General features: G+C 39.6%; 1 protein-coding gene across 2 annotated transcripts in view; it reads right to left on the reverse strand.

Moving 5' to 3' along the window:
- Positions 1 to 1,745: 1,745 nt before the first annotated feature.
- Positions 1,746 to 26,203, reverse strand: part of APBA1 (amyloid beta precursor protein binding family A member 1) — an 81,864-nt gene continuing 57,406 nt past the window's right edge. The window contains exons 6-13 of one of the 2 annotated variants that reach the window (XM_063180118.1): positions 21,590 to 21,622; positions 20,366 to 20,452; positions 19,611 to 19,796; positions 16,071 to 16,250; positions 15,070 to 15,282; positions 7,450 to 7,569; positions 6,654 to 6,794; positions 1,746 to 5,280 (exon numbers count right to left, since the gene is read on the reverse strand). In XM_063180118.1, the coding sequence (XP_063036188.1) occupies positions 5,209 to 5,280; positions 6,654 to 6,794; positions 7,450 to 7,569; positions 15,070 to 15,282; positions 16,071 to 16,250; positions 19,611 to 19,796; positions 20,366 to 20,452; positions 21,590 to 21,622 (1,032 nt within the window). In that variant the 3' untranslated portion in view covers positions 1,746 to 5,208. The remainder of the gene's footprint in view (positions 5,281 to 6,653; positions 6,795 to 7,449; positions 7,570 to 15,069; positions 15,283 to 16,070; positions 16,251 to 19,610; positions 19,797 to 20,365; positions 20,453 to 21,589; positions 21,623 to 26,203) is intronic. The other variant, XM_063180119.1, reaches the window with a different exon arrangement.

A 26,203-nucleotide genomic window follows, 5' to 3' on the forward strand; every position in this document is an offset into this window, starting at 1 on the left:
GGGAAGAAAGGCACTCTCTGGGTAGTTTCATTTAAAATGCTGTTTGTTACAGCAGGTGCTATGAACAAAGAAGCTAGTATAGCTAATTTCATATTCCTTCAGGTGCTGGGAACCCCAGATTGTGCAGCATCAGGCAAGGCACAAGTTATGCAGATCCGACCACTTTACCCCATTCAGATCATCTGACATAATAAAAAATTTTCTTAGAAAACAACTCTACTCATCACTTCTACAAACAAAAGGGCTGTTCACTTCTACAAACATCACTTCTACAAACAAAATGGGACCTTGCTGCTGCACATCTAGACAAAGGCAGGGACACGCATGTACTGCTGGGTGGTATTTACATTTTGAGTACCACTGGGGCTGCCTGCAGGCTCCCTTCTTAAAATAAAACATGTAAATTTATTCCGTGGCCAAGGGATATCCCTGGAGGTCCATCTGTAGGAGCAGCACAAAGCACAGCACAGGCCTGGCCCTACCCAGATAAGAGGCACATGGATCACAACTCTTCATGTACCATGATTTTAGGTCAGGATTGCTCCCTGTGCTTCTGCACTGAACATTTATTTAAATTGTCCCAGCCCTGACACTGACACTGTCAGTCCACACAGGTCACCAGCATCACCTCTTCAGCCTGCAAGGCTCTACAGGGTGCTGGAAATGGGGTGGGGTCTGCCTGTCCTCTGTGTGGATCCCAACCATTAAAAACACTGAAGGAGAGGGCAAGAAACACGTCCTCTGTGTACACAGCAAATCTGCTGAAATTTTTGTCTGTACTGCTAAAATTAGGGCTTATGTTTATCCACAAAAATGCAGAAAAGTTTGTAACACAGAAATTGGTATGTACAGATAATGGAAAGAAATAGGAGGATGGAGGGTGGTACACAGGGGACTGCAGAATGCAGAAAGAAGCTCATCCTGTCTACTGCACCCTTGACCAGGGACTTCGCAATTTCTTCCATCTGTCATTTAAGTAGCTAAGGTGAAATACTTCATTCTCTCATGTTGAAGGTATTTCTATTTCACGTTATGAACAGCCACTAAGTGGCTGAATGCCCATGTTTAGTTTTCTTCTGAGTCAGCTGTGGTGTGTATTGTCATTTTTGTGCTTTCAAAGTACTCTTGAGAAACTATAAGGCACAGAAAATCCTATGAAGCCTCACCTGAAGCAACAGTCCCTGGATGACTTTTTTTTTGTTGACTTTCAAATATGATCATATTTTTCATAATCTCTTATATCTTTATTTTATGATCATATATTTAAAAAAAATAACCTTAGCACAGGCAGTTCCAGGATTAATTCTAGGGACAGACATATCAGAATTCTACTTTTATTTATTGAAATGTTGTTATGTCTTTAATAATAAATCATGCTGATGACATTTAAAAGAAAACAGTGATTTCAGAAACTACTCTAAGTGTGAAGAATTGTTATCAAAGCCCCATTTATGAAAAAATCCTACTTAAAGTTACTCAGTCAAATAAATAATATTCCTGTCACAATTACAGTAGATTAGGAATCACTTTTGTTTAGGAGCACTAGTGTCATGTATTGCCTGAAAAGAATGCTGTTTGAAAAATAAAGGTAACGGTACTGCTTCATGCCTGCAGAAACATACATAAGAATTACTCCAGACTAAGTGGCAAAAAACAAGTTCAGACACCTTCCAATTATGCATGCATTCAGCATTGGCAAGTAAGCCTCTAGGTCAGTATGAGCAAATTCTCAGCCTTGTCTGAGGTATTTTTGTTTTGTAGTTTATTGTTGCAAATCTTACAGACATTAGCGCTCTGTTAAATAAAGGAATGTAGCACAGTAAATACATCACAACAAAATAACTGGCCAGAAACCCCTTACCCTATCCCATCCAAAGCAAAAAGCCCACTCTTCTCCCCTCTGTCTCTCCCCCAAATCAAACCAGCACAGCTTCATTAGAGAGGTCAGAGACCTGTGGCAGAAAACATCAGAGTAATTACATTCAGTAGATGTGCAATATCAACATTCCAGGCTCACATATATTTATATATATATTTATATTTTTATATAGAGATCATTAAATGTTTACAAAGAACAATATTGTTACAAATACAATACTATGCTTTTCCCAACGCTTTACAATAATTTCCATTCATCCTCTTTACAGAACAATAGCAGAACTTCATAGTCTAGGTACTGCGCTAAATATATACAAGAGATCTCAACCATGTTGCTGTCTTGAGAAATACATTTCTTTTAGAAAAGAAGGAAAGCTAGCAAACCTGGAAATCCAAACTGAGACTCACAAGATTCAAAACAAACATGAAACTTCTCAAAAATAAAAAATACAAGGGATGTTTCATCCTTAATGTAAACACTGAAGAGTTAATTAGACTGTACGAAGCAGCAAGGATGAAAGAAAAAGAATTCAGGTCTGTCACTGAAGAAGGAATGTAAACCATTGAAGGAATGTTCCTTTACATCTGTTAAAAATCCCCATATCTGATCTATCAAACCGCTGCAACAGTCTAGAGAACAGCCAGCTTTCCCATTTGAGTTCCATTTTCTTGAAACTCTGTTTACAGAGTAAAATGGGATTGTTTACAAGACTGCTCTCAGAAGTGTGCACACACTATGGACCTCTCAGTTTAGAAATTTTATGCACATACTGTAACTGAAAAAATGAGATTTTTTTTTATTTTTTGCTAAGCTCTGGTCCTGCAAGCATTCATTTGCATTTTAAGCACCTATTTAGGATGAACAGTAACTTCACAAACCCCCAGCTGCAGGATTTCCAAAGAAACAGTGGTTTCTTCTCTTAACACATTTGCATGCTCAGATTTTCATAATTTCCCTGTGAAGTGAGCTAAAGACTTCACCACATGGGCTAGACAGAACCACAGAAACAAGTGAAGTGGAGGGCATACACATAGCAGGAACCAGAAGCATGATAACTGTGTCTTCAAGAGTTCACTAAGTTTCCTCAGGCAATTTATGGAAAGGCTGCACTGTATAGAATCTTCTAAATTGTACATGGTTATATACCATATTTACATTTATTACTATATATATGGAAAGGTCTAGAAAAAAGGTTCAAATTACCATAAACCAGATGTCTACAGTTAAACAATATACTCACAAGCCATTAATTATCTTGTTGCATCAGTGAGGCAGCAGAGTTAAGTACTAACCTGGAATACTAACACCATTCTCTTGTGCAATCTGCTATTCTGGAGCCTTGGATTAAATTATATAACAATAAATGCAAGTAAAATCAAGTCATTGTACATTAATCTCAACACTAAAACATATCCCCTTACTACAACAGTTTATGCACCACTTCATTATGTCCCTTAAATATCTGCTTCCCACAGAAATACAGTTCATCCTCTAACTCTGATCAGGCCATGGTCATCCATGACTTTAGAAAGCCAAAAAATGGACTCCTGACAAGAGCGCTCAGCGGTTCTCAGCAGTGTTTGCAACAAGTGCACATGCACACACCCACTTCCATGAATCCCCATAGCAATGTCTAGGATCATCACTGGACTGCAAGCAACGCTTACATTGCACAGCTCACGTCACAACAAGTGACACACAAGTGACTATGAACAACACCGCATTTGCAAAGCAGAAGTGGCATGTGGCAGTGTGTTGTCTGCTCTTGTTTTCATCTCACTGAGCCTTTCCATCACAGCAAAACACAGCACAAACTGTTTGTTTAAAAGAAATCAACATACTAGCCTGGACTAAACGCATGGTTCAACTTCAGTATAACACCAGTATACAGTCCTGAAAAAAAGTAACTACAGAGAATGTAGAATTCTCTCACTAGGAAGAAAAGACACTGCTTCTTTTTTTTTTGAACCCTCTTAAAAAAAACCAAACGACCCAACCCAGCCCCCTTTTCCCATTTTGTCTCTAGCATGCAACTTAGAGGTTAATCAAATACAAGATTTCATACATCCCTACAGTTAATCATCTTCATACAAGTGCATATAGTACACACATATCTCTTTTAAGTGCCATATATATGGGAAAAAATCACAAGCTAAATTATATAACAAAATAAATAAGTTTATTCCTGCCTCATCCTTTCAACTGTTACCTACATATCATGACCTAAATAGGAAGTCAATAAAATTAGACAGGTCTTTGGACAAAAATATATGTTAAAACTGGCTCAGAGAACAAAGTTACTTAGAATAGTCTGCAGATCTCTTATATTCAAACTTCATAAATAGGAAGCACAATTTTAAAAATGTCTATATACACTGGCACACATGGCTATGTGCACCAAAATCGGAATTAAGAGCCTAGAAAAGTGTAGCTATTCAGCAGATCCCCTCAATATTTTTCTTGTGGCTATTTAAAGATTCTCCCCCCCACTTCTTTAACCTCTAAAATCAGGCAGGGACTATAAAACACAAAGCTGAAGACAACTAGGAGATAGAAACCTGGGGGCAGAGAGAGGGAGGCAGCTGTAAAAAATGCCTCCCAAATTTCTTAGTGTAAGTAATGCAAGAATAACATGCTTCAGGAACTTATGGAGTATCTTTTGGTGTCCTACTATCATGAAGAACAGATGACAGAGGGGAATTAAAAGGTGTGTATTTGGACAATTCATTTTACAACAGCAGCATTTACTGAATCTTCATAAGCAGGCAATTTTTCCTGAGGGCAAAATAATCCTTTTGGTATTCTACTTTCCCCACAGACACAAACCTTTAGTACTGAGCTTGGTGCCTGTGAGAAAACAGGGCAAGAGAATCAAAGTCACAGGCAGGATATCCAAGGGAACACCTTTTACCCTATACTTCTATCTATTTGGTAAAGTAATTTTTCATTCAGCAACATTTAATTTACTCAGTTTGTAAAATTACAGCCACAGAAATAAAACTGATTATGTAGCATGAAATAGAGCCATCTGTGAATACTGCTGTAAACTATGCTGCTGTTATTCTCCTGTTTTGCATGTGGAGCTGCATGAAGTTCCACTTGTAAAAAGATGCAATCAAAATAGTTCCACAGGTATATTTTGCCCCTTACCAAAATGGTGGGAAGAAGAGGGAAAAGGGATGAAGGAGAGAGTAACAGTGTATTTGTGTCTGTGATGGGGGGAGAGAGAAAGAAATGTCTTTGCAGACACAGCAATGCAGCACTAGAGAGACAAGCACTAATGAGGAAAAAACATCTTCCATGCACACTGTGGTGGTGAGGTGTCGGCTTCAGATGTAAACTGGTTGCTCTTGTGCAGTCAACAGTCTGTACATGGCAGCTGGCATAGTCTTCATATGGATCTAGAGGAAATAAGCCAAATTAATCCATGTTCCTAAACATGCATACCTCACCTGAAGGACCCAGATAAGGTCACACAAGGCAGGAAAAAGGATAAAACTTGAGAGTTTTCATACCCTTATTAAAGTATTGCAGGTGATGATTTTATGAAAAAATATGTTTAGTATTGATGAACCATCTAAAATTGTCCACGTCATATTTTCAAGGTATGGTTCTTCTAAAGCATAGAAGTATGGGGCAAATAATGAAAGACATGGTGCACAGGCTTGCTCTCACTTCAGCTTTTTAGGTTTGATTAGCAGTGGGCCAATAGAGATAGAACAGAATTCCAACACAGTTTGAGTTGGAAGGGACTTTTCAAAATCATCTTGTCCGAACTGCCCTGTTGCAGGTATCAACAGTTTTCACTAGAACAGGTTGCTTCGAGCCCTATGCAACCTGGCTTTGAACACTTCCAGGGATGAGGCATCCGCAGCTTCTCCAGGCAATCTGCTCCAGTGGCTCACCAACCTCATAGCAAAGGATTTCTTCCTATGCCTGATCTAAAAATCTACTCTCTTTCAGTTTAAAACCATTGCCTATTATTCTGCACTGGAGACCCTGGTAAAAGCTTCTCTCCATTTTTCTTAGAAGCCCATTACACATTGAAAGGCTGCTGTCAGGTCTCCCTGGAGCCTTCTCTTCTCCAGGCTGAACAACGAAACCCCTCTGAGCCTCTTCTCACAGGGGAGGTGCTCTGACCCTTTTCATGGCCTGCACCTGTATCTGCTCAAGCAGGTTCATTTGTTTATGCTGAAGGCCCCAGAAGGGGGGGCCTTCATTGTTATGATGAAGTCCTGCACACAGGACTCCAGGTGGGGTCTCACAAGAGCAGAATATGGAAGGGAAAATCACCTCCCTGTTGGCCACACTGTTTTTGATGCAGCCCAGGATACAACTCGCTTTTTGGGTTTCAAGTGTTCATTCCTGGCTCATGTCCAACTTTCCTTCCACCAAGTTCCTCTCTTCAGGGCTGTTTCAAATCCCTTTAGGCCCAGTTTCTATTGATGTAGGAGACTGCCCAGACCCAGAGGCAGGACCTTGCACTTGGCCTTGCTAAACTTCACAAAGGTTACACGGGCCACTCTTCTAGCCTGTTCAGGTCCCTCTAATGGCATCCCTTTCCTTAAGCACCACTGATCATGATGTCAACTTCAAACTTGCTGAGAGTGCACCTCATTCTCACTGTCCATGTCACTGAAGAAGACATGACAGATAGAATGCTGGTCCCAGTACAGTCCCTTGAAGGACACTGCTCATTACTGATTTCCACTGGTTGTTACTGGTAACAGCAATGAACTCTGCTATACTGCCCAGACACGTTGCTGGTTCTTACCTCACCAACAGCATTTGAGAGGATGTGAACAATTTTCTCATGGGGTGTTGCTACAACGCTCTGCCCATTGATTTCAATGATCCGATGGCCAACACGCACACCTCCTCGCTCTGCAATGCCTCCTCTCATAAGGCTACAGATCTGCAAGGGAGACCACAAATTTATCATGGGCTGGACAAGGAACAGAGACTTTTGACTACCCGTTTTTTGCCTGCAATATATGAATTAACATTTAAGTGCAGACTTGCAACAGCAAATTCTAAGATGCAATCTATCACTGACTCCAAAGCAAAATTTGTTAATGACGAGTAGCTAATGGATATTCTCTTCCAAAAGCAGAACAAACTGTCACAAAAGGCTGTTTGTGTTGTACATTACATGTCTTTTGGTTTGGAAATTTGAGTGTATGAAGGACCTCAATTTAATAATGTTCATTAGGCAGATGCCTTACAAGAAAAAGGATCAAGAACAGGCTTTTTGTTTTGAGATCATGCAACGGCTTGGCTAAAGACACATATGATGCATGCTGAAAGCAGACTCTTCCACACATTTTTGGTTTTTTAAGCTGAAACAACTTTTTTATTCCTCTGACTGTAAATTTGTGAAGTAAGTGGAGTCAAAGACAAAACCTCTTATTAACACAACTTTTACATCTCAAACTTGACAAATGCAAAATCCTGCTTCCTGTAAGGGAGAAAACAGCAGTTTCCCTCTTCTCACACTGAAACTTGACCACAAATGGAGAGGAAATTTCATGTGTGTTAAAGCTTGATCAGAAACAGTGGAAGCTACTTACGATCCCATTCTGCACACTGAAGCCCAGCTGATATCTGAGGTCTGGTCTTCTGATCAAGACTGTGGTTACTGGAGGACATCTAACTATGTTCAGTTTAACCCGGGCCTGGTTTTTCAAACCCTGGAAAAAAATACCAAACTGAGAGTTAAACATATAACATGAGCAGAACAAAAAAAAAAACCTTGTTAGAATGCTGACATGGGAGCAGCCTTGAATAAACAGATCTTTGTATGCATTGTACCAGAATCTGATCACTGAATGCCAGACACAAACAACAGAATATTTAGTGAGATAAGAGATAAAACATCAAATTTTTCTTGCCAAAAATCTGGCACAGTTGTGTTAGGAAAACTAGATTCCTGTTGGCAGTTTCTTCATTTGATAACAGAAATCATACATAAAAGGATATAAAATCAGCTCATGCAGCTCACCGAATTACCAATGACTTTTAAATAAGTAACTAAGTTGGCTACCAAACAGTTGCTTCCCTAATGAAATATACTAATTTCTGTCAAGCAAACAGTAGGTCTCCCTTATATCATCCTCGTATAAGCAGTGCTCATTGTTTCTATTATTCACAGAATCACAGAATGGGTAAGACTGGAATGGACCACTGTGGGTCCATCTGATCCAACCTTCCAGCTCAAGCTGGGTCATCCCAGAGCACATGGCACAGGATTGTGTCCAGATGGTTTCTAAATATCTCCACTGAGGAAGACTCCATAGCCTCCCTGGGCAATCTGTTCCAGTGCATGATCTCCTACACAGGTTATTCCTTCATGTTCAGGTGGAATTTCCTGCGCATCAGTTTCTGCCCCTTGCCCCTTGTCCTACTGTTCAGCTCCACCAAGAAGAGCCTGGCTCCGTCCCCTTGGCATCCTCTCTGCAGATACTCACACTGATGAGGACCCCTCTCCGTTGTCTCTTCTTGAGGCTGAACAGGCCCAGCTCCCTCAGCCTTTCCTCATAAGAGTGATGCTTTGGTCCCTTAACCATCTTTGTACCCCTCCCCTGGGCCCATTCCCGGAGCTCCGTGTCCCTGTTGTGCTGAGGAGGCCAGAACTGGACACAGCACTCCAGAGGAGCCTCAGCAGGGCTGAGCAGAGGATCACCTCCCTCAAGCTGCCGGCAGTGCTCTTCCTGAAGCACCCCAGGACACCATTGGCCTTCCTGGCCACACAGACACACTGCTGGCTCATGGACAACTTGTCCACTGGGATCCCCAGGTCCCTTTCCACAGAGCAGCTCTGCAGCAGGTCAGCCCCAGCCTGTGCTGGTGCATGGAGTGGTTTCTGCCCAGGTGCAGGATCCTGCATTTGCCCTTGCTGAATGTCAGAAGGTTCCTCTCTGCCCATCTCTCCTGCCTGTTGAGGACCCTCTGAAGGGCTGCACAGCACTTGGGTGTCAGCCATTCCTCCCAGCTCAACCAATGAACTTGTGGAGGAGGCATCTGTCCCTTCATTGAAGACACTGATGAATAACTTAAAAAAAACTGCACCAGTATTGAACCCTGAGAGACACTGCTACCTAGAGACCTCCACCATGTGTCAGCAATTATGACCCTCTGGGATCTGCCATTCAGCCAATTCTCTATCCATCTTACTACCCACTAACCCAGTCCACATTCCCTGAGTTTGAGGGATATTGAGAGAGACAGTGTCGAAAACCTTGCAGAAGTTGAACATCCACTGGTCTCCCCTCATCCATTCAGGAAGCCGTTGTTCGGTAGAAGACAATTAATTTAATGAGGCATGATTTACCTTCAGTGAATCCAGGCTGACTACTGCTGATCACCTTATTGTCATCCACGTGGATAGAGATGGCCTCCAGAACAAGGCGTCCCATCACTTTCCCAGGGATAAAGGGAGGCTGACTGGACAGTAGTTCTCTGGTTCTCTTTCTTGCCCTTTTTGAAGACCAGGTGACATTTGCTTTTCTCCAGTCCTCAGACAAATCTCCAGATTGCCATGAACTTTCAAAGATGATAGCCAAGACCCTTACCATGTGATTGCTAGCTCTCTCAGCACTCATGTGTGGTGGTGTTCACAGGGGTCCCAGGAAGAGGGAAGAGACGAGGATCTGACTCCATGTTTCAGAAGGCTTGATTTATTATTTTAATATATATATATATATTATATTAAAGTATATTAAAATAATAGAAGAAAGGATTTCATCAGAAGGCTTGCCCAGAATAGAAAAGGATGGAATGAAAATAAAATCTTGTGACTAACCAGACAATCCGAGACAGCTGGACTGTGACTTGGCCATTAATTAGAAACAACCAACTCAAAGATGATCCTGCTGCATTCCACAGCAGCAGATAATTTTTGTTTACATTTTGTTCCTGAGGCCTCTCAGCTGCTCAGGAGAAAAAATCCTAAGGAAAGGATTTTTAATTAAACATGTCTGTGACACTCATGGATCCATCACATCAGGGTCCATGGATGTGCAGATTTTGAGTTTGCCTAGGTGTTTGCCTAAAGTAACTCAATTCTCTTTGACCAAGGGAAAATATTCCTTCCAACATTTCTTTACCCTGATTTCCTGGGTCAGAGATTCCTGAGGGCTGGTCTTGACAGCAAACACCAGTCAGGCACTGTTCAGTAACTCTGCTTTGTCTGTGTCCTCTGTCACCAGGGTGTTCCCTTCCTACAGTAACAGGTCCACATTATCCTTTGTTTTCCTTTCGTTGCTGATGTATTTGAAGAAGCCCATTTTGTTTTCCTTGACATCCTCAGTCAGATTTAATTCCAAATGGGCCTTGGCCTTCCTTGTCTCAGCTCTCCTTAGTCTGACAACCTCTCTATATTAATTCCAAGAGGCCTGACCCTACTTCCATCTCCTGTGTATTTCCCTGCTTATGCTTAAGTAATGACAGAAGTTCTTCCTTTACCCATGCAGGTCTCTTGACCCCTTGTCTGACTTCTTGCACATTGAGATGCGTAGTTCTTGAGCTTGGAAGAAGTGATCCTTGAATATCAACCTCCCCTGCAGGGCCTCTTCCCATGGGATTCTATCAACATCCCTACAGAGGCTAAAATAAGCTCTCCTGAAGCCCATGGTTACAGTCTTACTTGCTCACAGGTTGGCCCCAATCTTCACACCTCCAACAAGCCCTTTCCTGTTTGTTGGGTGAGGTCATGCAGCACACCCATTTCTTGTGGGATCCTCCACCATCTGTGACAGGAAGACGTCACCAGTGCTCTCCAGGAACCTCCTGGATTGTTTGTGCTTTGCTGTGTAGCTTCTCCCGAAGATGTCAGGGTAGTTAAAGTCCCCCACAAGAACCAGGGCCTGTGACTTCAAGGCTGATGTGAGCTGTCATGTAGAAGGCCTCATCCATTATCCTGCAGCACACACGCACAAGTGTCACCCTTACCAGTCTGCCCTTTTATCCTAACCTTTAAATTATCTACTCACTCATCATCTACCCCAAGACAGAGGTTGATACATTTGAAGTACTCTTCCTCTCTTCCAGCTGAGTTATATCACATTCACCATGAACTCCTTGCTACCAGAAAAAAATTGAATGAGAAAAATTTATTTTTACTGTCAGAGTGGTAAAACACATATTACCCAGAGAGGCTGTGGAGCATCCAGTCTTGGAGTTACTCAAATCCTAATGGGCACAGCATTAAGAAGCCTGCTCTATTTTGAAACAAAATGTTGGTCTAGTCCAGCTACAGGAGTGACTGCCAGACTCGAGATTGTGTTCATATGGCTCAGTGAAAACAAAAATGTAATAAACCACAAATAAATGCCAGCTTGACCCTTTGTACAACTTCAAGTACTCAGAGCTCTTGGAGATTGTTAAGAGAGATTTTTGAAATTATTAATTCACACAAAATATAAGCCATAAATCCATTTATAAAAAAAATTCACATAAAGAACTAAATGCTTTCTAAAAAATACAGCAACTTTCAGCTTGCTTAATTAAACACCTGCCAATTCCAGTATCTGCTTCTAAATTCCTTTCATACATACATACAGTAGAAATCTAGGTCCCACTGCAATCAAAGTATCAGACACTGACTTCAAATGATTAATTCTGGAAAGTAGTTTCTACTGTAGCTAAGGTAATATACTGAAGTCTTTACATAGAATTTACTACTGCTGATTCTGTTGAGCTGAGCTCCAGATTCAGCAGTGACTTAAGTAACTAAACTGGCATCCTGGCATGATGAACTACCTTGAAGTCTGTTTTCTTGTCAGTACCTTAAACTGGATGTAATCAACACTGGGTGTAAACAGCTGTCCCCACAGTGCTGAGCTCAGCTTGGCTCATTCTTGAAAGTTGCTGCAAGACAACGAATGGGTGTCTGACCACAAAATGACAAAGCTCATGGCTGTGGGAGCTGCATGTACTCCACACTCAGGAGAAAGAAGATCTGAACTCCACCTCCACCATAACTATGGACTCCTCTACTCCAGTGAGGAATCAGCAATGTACCTCACAAGCTCAAGGGCCATTCACTTTCTATAGGCAGATCTTCACAACACCACATACTGCAGAGAAGAGGGACTTCTCAACTTGAACTACACTGTGGGCACAATGTTTATGGAAAAGTCTAAGGGGCTTTTGACTCAGCATTCTAATCCTGAGAGGTGAGAGTCATGCAGAGTACTGGAGATGCCCATTTCTAAGAGGAATTTAAGTGTGTAACTTCAGTCATCTGAATTCATTCGGGGTACATGCGCAGAATAGATTTGATACTGTCATGCCCTTACCTCCCTGCTGAATGTGCAAGTTACTTACATGTATTCCCTGGGGCAAAAAAATAATGTCATCCCTAATGAAAAATCATTTTAATTTTACAGAAAGTGTATGTATTTCAGAAGTGGGCGATCTTCAGAAGTATACAGATTGGTAACATAAACTGATCAGAAACAAAAAAAATTGTATTTTCACCACCTTTCTTTGTTTATCTAGTTCCTGAGTATATTTCTGATAGTAGTCAGTACCAGATGCTTTTGAAAAAGACAGAAGTAGCATAATCCTATTAGGGAATAGCCACTACACATGGAAAGCTTCTTCCAAGCTCCATCAGTTTGCAATTAGTTTATGGCAAATTAGGAGCAGAGATTACATCCATAATACTGAATTATCTTGTTTGAAGTGCTTGTGACATATGTTTATCCACATACTATTATCATCTTTTCATAGGAATCCTTCCAGCATGCTAAGGAAATCTGAAATTTGGCATATTTCCACCACATTTAATGATCTGCATTTAGGTCATTCACATACATATTTGTTTTCAAAAGTGCTATATGAATAACTCCAGATGTGTGGTTACGAAGATCTGCAAACATACAGATTATCATCTCTTTAGAAAGACAAAATAAGGCTGGCAGTTCCTGCGGAAACTGCGGTATCAGGGAAGAAGAAAAAGGCCTGCAGAAACAGCAAAGCTGGTTGGTTCTGTATTGACAAAATACTGATGAGCACAATAAAATCTCCATCTGAATAAGGGAAATACAACTTATCACAGTTTTAGAAATAAAAATTATGTGGGATAGGAAGCAATTACAAAGAGCCTAAATTTGCAGGGTGTTTTGCTTTGATGAAGCTGGCACAAAGATATTTAATACAATTATTTTCTTCCTTTCTTTACAGATTTAAGATTGGTTTTGCCATATTTTCAGTTTGTCACACATGCTGTCATTTCTACTCACTGAATCTAAAATTTCTGGTTCGGTGACCTATGCATCTATTACTCATCAAAACTCAGCATTAACATTTTGGGAAGCCTGAATGGAAAGTCTTTATAACAAACATCTCAGCTCAAGTATTAAGAGATAATCCATGAAGGAAAAAAAATAGTTTGTACTTTTTTTTAACATGGCAAATTTATCTTGTAAATGGAAATTTATTTTTCAATTTAAAAAAATACAAAGTGAAAGAGAAATTTGCATAATACAACTTGTTACCAAAAAGTTGCCTAAATGAGTAAGTCTAACAGGTACATTGCTAAAAGTCAGGGAAGAATGCTGGTATAATGTACCACCAGCATTACATTATGCATCTGTAGTGATGATCTGCAGAGCTAGGCAGGACCATTTCAACAAATAACTAATTTCAACAAATAACTAATAAATAACTAATTAACTTGAGAGTGTCTCAAACATTCTCTAGTGATGCATCTTTCCCACTCTTTAAATACTGATGTTGAAATACTTATTCCTTTGTATGCTACAGCTGCCCTAGGCACTGTTCAATTCCAGATGACCTGCAAGCTTCTCACTGTCACATACTTTTCTGACAACTAGAAGAAAGCTCTTCCAATTAAAATGCCCCATTTATGCAAGTGAAGTAAAGAACCAAATAAGCGAAGCACTTTTAAGTAACTTGGGCAAAGATGCCACAGAGGGTATGTCTTTAAGTCAAAGTTTAAAAGCTTTAAAAATAGGTATAAACAAACAAACAAAAAAGCATTTACTCTATTTCATCCAAATACTAAGAAGTATTTGACAGCTAGTAAGGCTTACGACAGTATTAGGCACCTGTGCCTCCGTTTGTGATATAAGATTTCAATATATTGTGTACCTGATAATATCTTCCTTCTGCACAAAATATTCCCTTGTGAAGTTGTGCACAGAGCCCTGGGACACAAGTAAATAGCACAGCAGTCTGGAATGGCACTGGATGTTGTCATTCTGGACTTGATCAAGACTTTGACGCTGCCTCTCAAGATAACCTCATAGCCAAGCTCAGGAAGTGGGTGGTGAGGTGGATTGAGAAGTGGCTGAATGACAGTTCAGAGGGTTGGGATCAGTGGCACAGATCTATTTGGATGCCTGTATCTAGCAGCATCTTCCAAGCTTCAATACTGGGCCCAATCTTATTTAACCTATCATCAGAGATGGAGTGCCCACTGAGAAAGCTCACTGATGACACAAAAACTGGGAGGAGTGGCCGATACCCAAGTGCTGTGCAACCCTTCAGCAGAAGGACCTTGACAAGCAGGAGAGATGGGCAGAAAGGAACCTTCTGAAATCAAACAAGAGCAAATGCACCTGGGGAGGAATAATCCCAGGCCCCAGCACAAGTTGTCCATGAGCCAGCAGTGTGTCTGTGTGGCCAGGAAGGCCAATGGTGTCCTGGGGTGCTTCAGGAAGAGCACTGCCGGCAGCTCAAGGGAGGTGATCCTGCCCCTCTGCTCAGCCCTGCTGAGGCTCCTCTGGAGTGCTGTGTCCAGTTCTGGCCTCCTCAGCACAACAGGGACATGGAGCTCCTGGAGCAGGCAGGTCCTGTTGAGGGCTATCATAGGGGATTGGAGCACTTCAGCTTAGGAGGAAAAGGTTTACTGTTGGACTCAATGATCTTAGCGGTCATTTCCAATCTAAAATTGCCACAGTTCTGTGAAAGGCTGAGGGAGCTGGCCCTGCTCAGCATCGAGAAGAGACAACTGAGAGGGGACCTCATCAATGACGTTAGATTACAACACTCTCATTGGTCCCAGACAGAAAATTGGTGCAGCAAAATTCACACTATTTTTTCAGATCATGAAATGCAAACTGCTATGCAAACATTTGGCAAGAATTTACTTCAGTTTTATACTTTCTGCTTTTCAATTGTGTCTCTTTAAAATATGTAGCTTCCAGAAACATTTTCCCTACCTTTATAATGCTCTGACATGTTGAGAGTGGTAAACCAACCAAGCTGGTCCCATTGATTGACATGATCTGGTCCCCTATGTTCAGCTTCCCAGACTTCTCTGCCGGTCCTCCATGCATCATGTTGGCTATGATAACTGTAGGCAAAATGGATCCCCAGCCAGACTCCACAATCACCACACCTAGAATTTCTCCCTTTTGCTTTTCAATGTAAACCTGTATAGTAAGAAAAAGTATTTAAAAAAAGAGTTTCTTTTACACCCATGGAACTAATATCATCCCCGTCCAAACATTCACAAACCCAACAAATATACCCCTTTTCATTTGCAACTTGCCTTCCTAATTCAAAGGCAAAACAAGATAGGGTACATGTTTTACTACCTTTCATTTGCATTCAAACATTAAATGACACACAATACAGACTTAGTGCTAAACACCCCTCAGAAGTAATTTCTGTTTATGAAAAGAAGAAATTCCAGTGAAGGAAACCCTGGTGCCATGGGCTTGGTGGACAAAGCTAAATAAGAAGAGATTGCACGACTTTACAACTTTGTATTGGAAAGACATTACCTGTGTGTTCCAGTTGCACACTGGTTCATTTTTATCAAGCCAGCTGCAAAGCCTTCTGGCACACACAGTTATTTAAAACCTGGAATCAATCATGTTCATAAACACTGCTGCTTCTATAAATTTTATGCTGTTCACTGTAATTTTTTTATTGTATTAATCTGTTAATCTGCTTTAAGTTCGCATTCAAACATGTCTGAAAATTGCTTGGTAAAAGAACAGAAACAGATGTTAAATCAGTTGACTGCAGATAAATTTGGGGTTCACTGTTTGCATTTGAAACAGAACTGATGACAGGGTGGTCTATTAGGGAGGATATTCTAGATCAACTGAGATAATTTATAGGAAGTATAAATGTTTTTTTAGTTTCTGCCAACACAGGCCTGCAACTGATAAAGAGCAACTGAATATTTGTGGGGGAAAAAAAAGATACATACATCTTTGCAATTTTCAGATTTGGAGAAGTGAATCAGATCATCATTGTACATGTCCTGGGTATTAAGCAAGTCGCTATATTCCTTCTGGCTAAGGTCTTCTGGGTTGATTCCATTTGCCCTCAAAAATTCTTGGTAGGCCACACTAAATGCTTGACCTATGGACTGTGCAATCAGCTGCGCCTATAGCAGTTCCCAGAAAAGGGAAAAGAAAAGAAAAGAAAAAAGTGAAACATTCTGATGCTCATGTCCACTGACAGTTTCTGTTACAATCACACTGTAAAATGGATCATCAAGTTGATGAACCTACAAGTTACTACACTCCAGTCTAAAAAATATTTGTGCCTAACAAATTAATTTTAAAGACCCACAAAATCTCAACACATTCAGCTCTGTCATGAATCTAGCTCAGTAAGCAATTATAAATTACAAATATGAGAAAGAAAGACATCCTTTCACAGGTAAGAACTGCTAATGTAAGTGTAAAGGTAGAGCCACTGCAGTGGCTGTGGGTTGCACCTATCATTCCTCCCACACATGCTGCTCCCAGATGGCACTCCCTTCCAGCAGAAGCAATGTCATTCTCTGACAAGCAAGCAATGAAAAAGAAAATGTCAACTAGGAAACACACAACCACATTTAAAAGGGTATTTCCAGCTTTTCCTACCATCCTTTACAACACTGACAGTGACTACTCCTATCTCAGTCTCAGACAAAAAAGGAAAAAGGCAGCAACTAGAGACCAGATCTAGCCCTAAAGTAACTGCAAATGGTCATATGCATCTCCTTCTTCATCCTGCTAGTACCTTCAGCCCCTATCCCCTACACTTATTTCCCTCCTTCCAACTCACACGATCCTGGGAGTTCTCTGCCTCCTTCCTACTCATTCTGTCCTTTGTGAGCACCCTCTTGCACCAGCAGCTTCTCAGAGTCTTGTCTGCACCCAAAGCCACCAAATGCACCTCTCACTACACTGCATTGCTCCCACCATAAGCAGTTTGATTCCTGCAGCTGTGGGCCTGAAACTGGGCAGCAGGCAGAAGTGGGGAAAGCTCTGTGCCAAGCAAGGCCAGAGGGATGCCCACCTTCGACACAGCAATCATAGTCAGGCAAATAAATGGCAGGAGAGCAAAGCACAGCATGGTGCAGAGTACTGCTGTGTACAGGTGGAGTGATTCACCCAGTGAGCACTGTGTGGGGCACAGGAGGTGGCTGTGGTGTGCATTGGAACACAGGGCTGTCTATGGCAAAGACGGGGAAGAGAAATAGAGAGCTCCACAGTTCACAGTGGAGGCCTGACAGAGTACTGGTAACGAATGAATGCTGCTCAGGTGTACTTTTATACAGTCTGATAGCCATTTTTAAAGTCCAGTTTGGTCCCTAATAAAGGAAAGGTTCCCAACACAGAAATAAAAATGTTGTATCTTAGCTCAAACTAGCACTAAACCTGCTAATGAGAACAGCATGATTGCTGGTGCTGAAAAGACCAATATGTAGACCAGTAGTATATTACCAAAGCTAAGATCAACCTAATTTTGACAGCAAGGACAGCAAGAAAATGGGAAAATTGCACCTCCATAACTCAGTAATGTAAGTGAAGAGTGCAGACTTTACATTCATACACACGCATCTTCACTCCCAGAAAGAGATCAGCTCCCGTTTAGACACCCAGCATTTGGACACATCACTAAGGTTCAACTCATTTAAAGGTACACCTCTAAATAGCTGAAAATCTGGTGCTGTCCTCTTTAGACAAAGACTCATCCAAGCAGAGACATGTTCTGGCCAACACCCACTCACAGGCTTACAGCTTCTGTTTCACTTACTGTGTAGATTCTGCCAAGTACCCAGCCATCCCAGAAGAAGAAAAGACAGGTTTTATAATATAAACAGGCCACATGACTTCACTGGAGGTACAAAATCTTTGAAGCTGCCATTTTGTTGCTGCTACAGTCCTTCCATTCTGACTGTTAGTCACTTCAAAATTTGACATAAATTTGGCAAGTTACCTGTAAGCTACATACCATGATGAAGGAGAGCTGATATAATCTGTAGTTTTTCAGCATATTTTGCCCATCAATGAGCAATGTTTTTATTGGATCTACAGGCATTTTACAAGCCAGCTGGATTTACAGGCACAGAGAAGATCACACAGAATACAAACACAGGCTGATCTAAACAAACCATAGACTGGGAAGTTCAAATTTTAGCTAGCCAAAGTATTAACAGCAGCCTAGGAAACGGATCTGGAAAGTATGGATCATGCAAAGGGTCAGACCACCCCATAGTAAAGGAAAATAAGCCCAACACTCTGGCACCTGACAGTTTGATTTCTGCTTTTTCAACTGGCCAGTAAAAGAGCACACAGCATCCAAACTTGTGACTAGAAACACAGGAACAGCAGCCTCAAAGTGGGTAGCATGTCAAATGTTATTAAGCAAAAAATACATTGCTTACTGTATTTCACACCAGATTCTTAAAAGGCTTTACAAAACGGGTTGACAAAACATGTTATTTTGTGGAAATAATCCAGAATTTTTATACGCTGCCAATTTTGGTCCAGGATTACTTTCATCAGTGCTCATCCTTACTTTTTAACTTCAGCAGTGGGTCATGTATACACATTCATGTGCAATAATATATTCAGATAATATATTCAGACAGAGGTTTAGAGCAGATTACATTAAATTATTACATAAAATCAGCTCCTTATTCAAGAAAACCTTCCCATCTCAAAGTCCTCGCTGTTCACTGTAGTTTGGAAGACATGGAAGATACTGGTATTCTTACTTACTTCTCTTCAGTATGTTAGTTTCCCAGATTACTAGGGCTAACTTGACTATGATCCTAAAAACTGCATATCTAATCACTTCAATCTATTAAGTTTGATTTTACTTTTCAGTTTACTGAAAGTTACTTTTAAAAAGTACATAAAATCGGCAAGTTATAAACACTGATTGTGAAGACAGGAGATCAAGACCTGTGTAAAGTAACTTAATCCTGTGTAAAGTATCTTAACTGTGCCGTTGATTAAAATTTAGTCATTTATGTCTCTATTCAACATATTTTGGATTGCTGAAATCACAAACTTTCTTTGCTGGCTTTCTCATATGATGACAGTAACTACAGCCCCTATACAAACCACCTGAAAAATAAAAAATCATCTTTCTTGTATGCATCAGTGATTGATCCTCAATGCAAGACTTGGGATTAGAATTTCCCTATGAAAATAAGCCTCTCTGATAGACTTTCCCTCTCCTATGCAAAATTTGAGATGGCATTTGTAACTGCAGCAACTGGACCCTGCTATCACTGTTACTGGAAGGCACTAAAGAAACTTTAAAAAAGTAAGCATTTCTACAAACACCAACTTCCTGTGACATGTCATGTCCAAACATATAGATGGCAGGCAAGTTCCTCTGCTTAGACGAAATACTGGGTCCAGTTAAAAAGCAAACAGGACCACTTACAATGGGCTTTGGGCCTATCAAAATTGCTTACTTTTCCACTCCTAGAAAACTACAAGACAATGTAACTGCTTACATCCTCAGACTCAAAGACATGACAAATCATTTTGTACTGCCTCTTTCCATCTTGAGAGGGGTGAGATGCTTCCACATTATCCTGGGAGTTAGAGCGTGGCATTCGCCTACGAGCCATCAAAACAACTATATTTCCTATATCAGCAATGTAAGAAATGGTCCGCAGGGGATGATCCATCATGGTTTCCTGGGGAATAAGAAAACCAACATAAGCAGCTGCTTCAACTGGGTTCTTATTGGACATCTAGTATCATCAAAACACACAAATAGCTGTAAGACCTCTGCTAGGTGAAATCTGTAACATCTGTCATGCATTAAGGGAAATAGAACAGAAACCAAGAGCTTCACTTTCCAAAAATAAAACAAAGAGAAAGTTTTACAGGGTTTTTTTCTGTGGAAAAGTACATCAAGACATGAACTGCAGAACCTGCACATGCTGAGCATGTATGTGTACAAGACTATAAGCAAATTATTGCAGGTAAATATTTTGGGCTACTCTGGGCACAATCAATACTTGATGCAGCATGGCTTAGAAGACATAAGCTGACTGCAATTATCTTACCCACAAATTCTAATTATTTCTATAGACAGACTGACTGAATAATTCCTTGTATGACATGGCACTTGACCATGGATTTCTGCCTAGAGGGGGAATATAAGATCCAGCACATTTTAAAGACAAATTTTAACATGTATGTGAAAGTCTATTCCGGTAGTCTTTTCCAACAATACTAACAAAGATGTCTATGTCTATACCTGTGTGTCTGCATTCAGTACTTTTATTCTCTGTGTAGAAATGAAGAGGTCCACTTCAGTCATGGGTTGAGATTCACCTTCTGGAGCCTGCAAATAAATGGATTAGAGTCAAACAAACAATTAGCTAACATACTTACTGATAATGATGTTAGTTCACATACAGGGGTACACTAAGACACAGTACCAGAACAGCAATGCAGGATAGAGTATTAGACTGCAGAAGCAAAAGATAAACACAAAGATGTGGAAACTATATCATATATGTGAAAGTGAATTGGATATTGTTTGAAAAAAAAGTAACCCACACAAAAGCTTGCCTGCTATTTTTCCTGATTCAGTAAAATTATACCTGACTGCAACATGAACTATAAAGATTTCTTGAAAAGTAATATGATTTTACCATTTTCTGCACACTATGAATCCCACTTCAAATAAGGTTTTCATACAAGCCATAGAAAGGCCTAATAGTATCTCCTGCCTGAGGAATTTCTGTTTGGGCTAGCAGTGGCTGCTAAGACCAATGGAAAAACCTGTACCACAGGAGTTACTGTTTGAGCTATTCACAATGCAGTTCTGGCAAGAAGACCTTCACAATCAGACAAGATACTTTTCAAGCAGTAACCCACTTAAGAAGTAATATTTTGTTAATAGTAAGCAAACATTTGTAATATTTTTAAATTACACTTGTTAAAAAGTAGTTGAAAGCTCCACAAACAAAACTTATTACAAAGATGAGTCAATCTCAGTATATTACTGTATGTATAGACATAAACTTTTTTTTTTGCATCCAGCAATTTGACATCTCTGTGAGTCAAACAAAGCACTCCAATATAAAGATTAAATTAAAATGTCTAAAAAAAAAGGTAAAAAACCCCAAAACAAACAAAAAAACCTCCACACTCCATTTTAATCCATAATTTTACAATGTTTAAACCTTTGCCATGTCAGTCCTGATTCTTTAATATGCATTTTGGGTACTGCCTGTAACCATTTGATAGATCCAATCTTTCTTCTATTTCTAACATGAAATGGCTAATGAGAAGCAACAAAAAATGGCCAATCAGGCAACTGATTTCCCAGATATGTCATGGTGGCTCAGAAACAAATCTGAAAAATCCTTGCTGGATGCAGAAAATAAAACCACAAAATAAAAAGAAAGGGAAAAACCCTCCCAGAAAACAAAAGAACAAGCATAACACCAAGCTGATGGAGTTTGTACTGCACCTTCTTCCTGCTTTTGGCTAATTTCTGGGCCATCTGCTTAGCATGGAACAAACAGAGACAGGAGAACAGTTAGAGAAGAACTTGCAGAGACTCCAAGTCACGCAGGAATCTATAAACTAATGTCAGGACTCACAGACTACTAGCTGGTCTAAATTAGTCCCTGCTTAAATTAACTTCCTCCTTGTTTTTTTAGCTTAAAAAATGGTATAATTTCATGTTTAGCATAATTAATTTCAGAAATGAAACAGCACCAAAAGAGTCAAAAAGAACACAAAAGGATTTTTTTTTTTCACTTAAAATGTTACTTGCAACAAACAAGGTTATTTTGAGTGTAATTGTTTTTGAGGCTTGGTGAGGGGAGGATGGTTTAAGAAACAGAAGAGATCTTCCCCTCACTTACAGCAGTGTAAACCATTACAAGAAGTTATTTCTTTTCAAGGTACACCGATGTAAAAGGTGAGTGAAAAATTGTATGCTTTCTTTATTATTACACGTTTTTCAGATCTCATACTTCAACAGACTTAAAAAAAAAAAAAACAACCTCCCTAACACTATGCTGCTTTTTCCTGGAAAATGAAATGACAGAAGGTAACTGTCATCTTCATTTTCTCTTTCTTCTGAGCAAATAAATCTGCACCAATGTTCACACAGTGAACTGGTCAACAAATCTTCCTGTGACACCTACACAAAGATATGTCCACACTATCACATTTTTTCAAGCAAGCAGTGGAGCATGTGTTTCAGCTCCAGAAACACCTTAAAAAACATTTCTACTAACAACCCAAACAAACATAATTTTTACACTCTTGAGTCATGAATTCAGTAATGAATTCAAACCAATGGTGAACTGATCTTTACAGACCTGCTCACTGAAGGAATGCAATACTCACCAGGCTGGCAATTAGCCCTTAACTTCCAACAGTAACAGGCTCTTTTTAATTAAATTTACAGGCATGCTCATGGTGGGAAGGAGGCTTATAGTTACAAGCTTCCAACAGACTCAGCACTAGCTACTTCTACAGAGAACAAATAGGAGGCCTGAATCATAAGACACATCAAAAATTTTAATACTGATGCTCAAAACTTAAATCTGTCAGATATTGTCTAAACAAATCTGAAAGCAGCCACTGAAAGGTCAGGCCACGCTCCTTGTTTACAAATGGAAACATTCTCAAAATAGCTTTTAGTCACCTTTTTCAAACTAAGAAGTATTTTATAGCCTGGTAGGTTATTTTGCAACAGCTGATTGCAAACTATTGTAAAAGCTGCTTACATGGCAGGCTCTTCATTACATTACTCTCAAATTAAATTAATACTCAGAAATAATATACTTATATTGAGCAACAGCTGTCTATTATACACTGGGCAAGGAGGAGACACTCCTTAGATAGAGCATTTAGATATCTTTGCAAAATTAAGTTTTTCTTCATCACCCTTCCCAAACTTTAAAATGATGGACCTCCCTAAAGAAGAAAAGTATAGGCCAAAATTAAGAAAAATGGGGCAAAAAAAATCCTTGAGCGGCAACTTTAAAATGCAGAATCAACAATTTACCAAATTATACTATAATTCAATATACTGAAAATTCTGTTCTTCAAATGGAAGCATATTGAAGAACTACTTTCAAATATTTCATAAAATAAGGCAATGATATGGATCAAGCACTTTTAGTGACTTAACACTGCATGGAAATGTCACAAAAGAAGTTATGGTCCATGAACAAAAAAAAAAAAATTGGGATAATTCTATGCAAGACACTTTATTGCACAAATCCTCTTTATCACCACATTATTTTGCTAACTCAAATCAAAGATTATTTCTGTATTTCTAGAAGAAAAAAAAAAAGAAACAGAATATACCTAATCCACACAATTTTTTTTAATATACAGAATACAGGATTTTCATTCAAGGTAAATTAAATGTATTTATTTATATAGATGCAATTTCCAAAATTACAATACATTAAAACCCAACAAGCTTCTGCTTTTGCTACAGAGAGGTCCTAAGTTTATTAAATCCATTTAGTCTCTACAAAAAATGTTTTGCAACTCAGTAAGCATGGAGAGGACACCCAATGTGTGAAAATGTGTGAAATACTAAACTAAATATCCACATATGCATTCTATCTTAAATTACACTCAGAAATTAAACCAGGTATTACCTAAAAATGTTCAAACCTACCCCACAGCACGCTAAAAGTGCCTCCTAATGAAATATTCCTAACTACATTTGATGAACACCTTCAAAGCAGTGGATCTGTTTTAACTTAGCTGGACTTAACAGGGATGAAGGCCAAGCAATAAAACACCCAACTCTTGCACTTTCATCTGAAAAGATACTTCTTAAAGAAGAAGCCTAGAGAATTGTTTTCAAAATCTGTTCATATTCCAAATGAATGAATATGTGGTCTGAAGGCTCTGCTAAAAGGAGTAATTTAGGGATTATTAAATTCAGACAGTACACACTTTTGTGAAGGTATAAATAACAGGGCTCAAACAAAGCTCTTCACCTCTTTTTAATACTCAGCTTCAAGTCTGTGTATTTTAAAAGCTCATTCTTACTTTAAAGCTTTGTTTTCTTCAACAGTGGAGAAATGGTTGACATGCAACAAGAAAGGCACTCTGTAAACAAACATGAGTAGGGCCATAATTTACACATCTAGGATATGGGATATCTGATGCAGTGATGAATCTGGCAGCAGGAAGTCCATCTGTCATAATGAATGTCTCTCTGAAAATGATTAGCTTTAATGGCAACCAGTAACAAATCCAGCCAAAACCAACCCTTATAAGCCAAGAAGCCTAAGGTGCAGGGGGATGTAAAGCCTGTGCTTTACTTAGAAGCAGAAAGCAGCAACTGTCCAAGAAGTCTTCTAAGGTAATGTGTACATTACAATACAAGTCAATAATTTTCTGAAATACATCTAGATTCATAAAATTAAATACACCAGTTAGGGTTTTACCAGGTCACAAATGCTATCACTTGGGCCTCAAGCCTGAGGCAAATACACTTTAAGAAAGGATATGCACGCCTGCTGATTTCCACAGATGCACAAATTATGGCATTAATGAGTAAAATGCCTTAAATAGATTTCTTCTGTTTTGATACACAGAAATGCTGAGGCATAACAGAATCCTCAGAAGACTATTTTGTTAAAGAATGTCTACGAAATATGTTTTGTATCAGAGAAAGTTCTATACTCTTACACCTTTTAGGCCCAGTTTTTGTTTTTGTCTACCATATCCCTGCAATCTTTTTCTGAAGTGTATTCCTACACAAGTTTTACCTTCTAGGTGCAAACTCCCAGTAGTTCAAGTTCCACTCCTGATACCTATTTCCTATGACAGCTGATGCTAATCTTTCCTTTCACCCTCCAGTGACGTGTCCCTCCTAGATCCAGCCTCACCAAAGCCCTTTTTTCCCTCCCTTACCTTTAGTTTCCTGTTCACTCAAATCAGACAAGTTTTCTCACACACAGAAAAGCATCAAGAAAGAACACAAAGAGACTGCTAAACAGAAGGCACAGCCCTATTTGCTCAGAGCAGGAAAAAAACAGACTCTATAAGAAAAACTCTTCACTGCAGGTTTGGGGAGAACACACCAAGACTTGCCAATGTTGAAAAAGCTGCATAATACCTATTTTTAAAGAATGTCACTTAATCCAGAGTTGCCAATGAACAAGGATAAATCATTCTTCTGCAAAAGGTTCTGTAGTTCAAGGTAGTGAAGACTTCTGCAGAGATGGTGGAGTATAATCTCTAACAGGAAGGCTACATTCCCACCTTTTCTAAAATGTGAGTGTTTATGAATTTCAGAGACAAGGTTGCAAGAGCTTATGCATTTGAACATCAGCAAAATTACATTTTTTGGAAGTTAGCTCAATGGCTCTATTTGGAGCTTCTGTTTCAAAGTTACATACAGAGACTAAACTGAACACCTGTCACTGAAAGCAGTGGAAGGAATAAAAGGGAGTACGAAGCATCAGCTGACCTTAACAGACAATATTATTGGTCTTGCTGATAACCTCTCCTCTTCCTCTCTCTTTTATATAATTGCACACTAAATCTGGTTGGAAGCCAAAATAAAATATACAAAAGAAGAACATACAGATATTAAAATAAGAAAAATTCCCAGAGTGGGTTTTGTTGATTAGCTGAATTAGCAGAAGATGAAGCTGTGTGCTTACTAACCAGTCATGTATGGGTAGTGGGAATGCTGCAGTATCCTGTACAACTGTGCAATACTTCATCCACATACCCTCATTTCAGCTGACAATGTCATAATTGTAACTTACAGTACAGCAGCATTCCCATTGCTGGAAATGGCCTGTACAGAAATCAGATGGAATTTCTCTTTTGAAACAAAACTTTTCAGATTCCAGGACAAAGGACAAATTACTTTTTCCACGCTTCTCTTTACCATCACAGGCTTTTTCTTTTTTTTTTTTTAATCAGCAAATCGGCTCACAGCTGTTATGTGTGGAGAAACAAGTGTCCACAACAGGGTCAAAAATAACTGCAGTCACTACAACAGTAGCAGTTCCATTGAGTGCCAGAAGCAGCTGCAATACTTACTAGTTATTTCCTTAACCTGTTTTCCCTCCACAGCCAGGCA

The sequence above is a fragment of the Melospiza melodia genome, chromosome Z, assembly GCF_035770615.1.
Source record: "Melospiza melodia melodia isolate bMelMel2 chromosome Z, bMelMel2.pri, whole genome shotgun sequence".
Lineage (NCBI taxonomy): Eukaryota > Metazoa > Chordata > Aves > Passeriformes > Passerellidae > Melospiza > Melospiza melodia.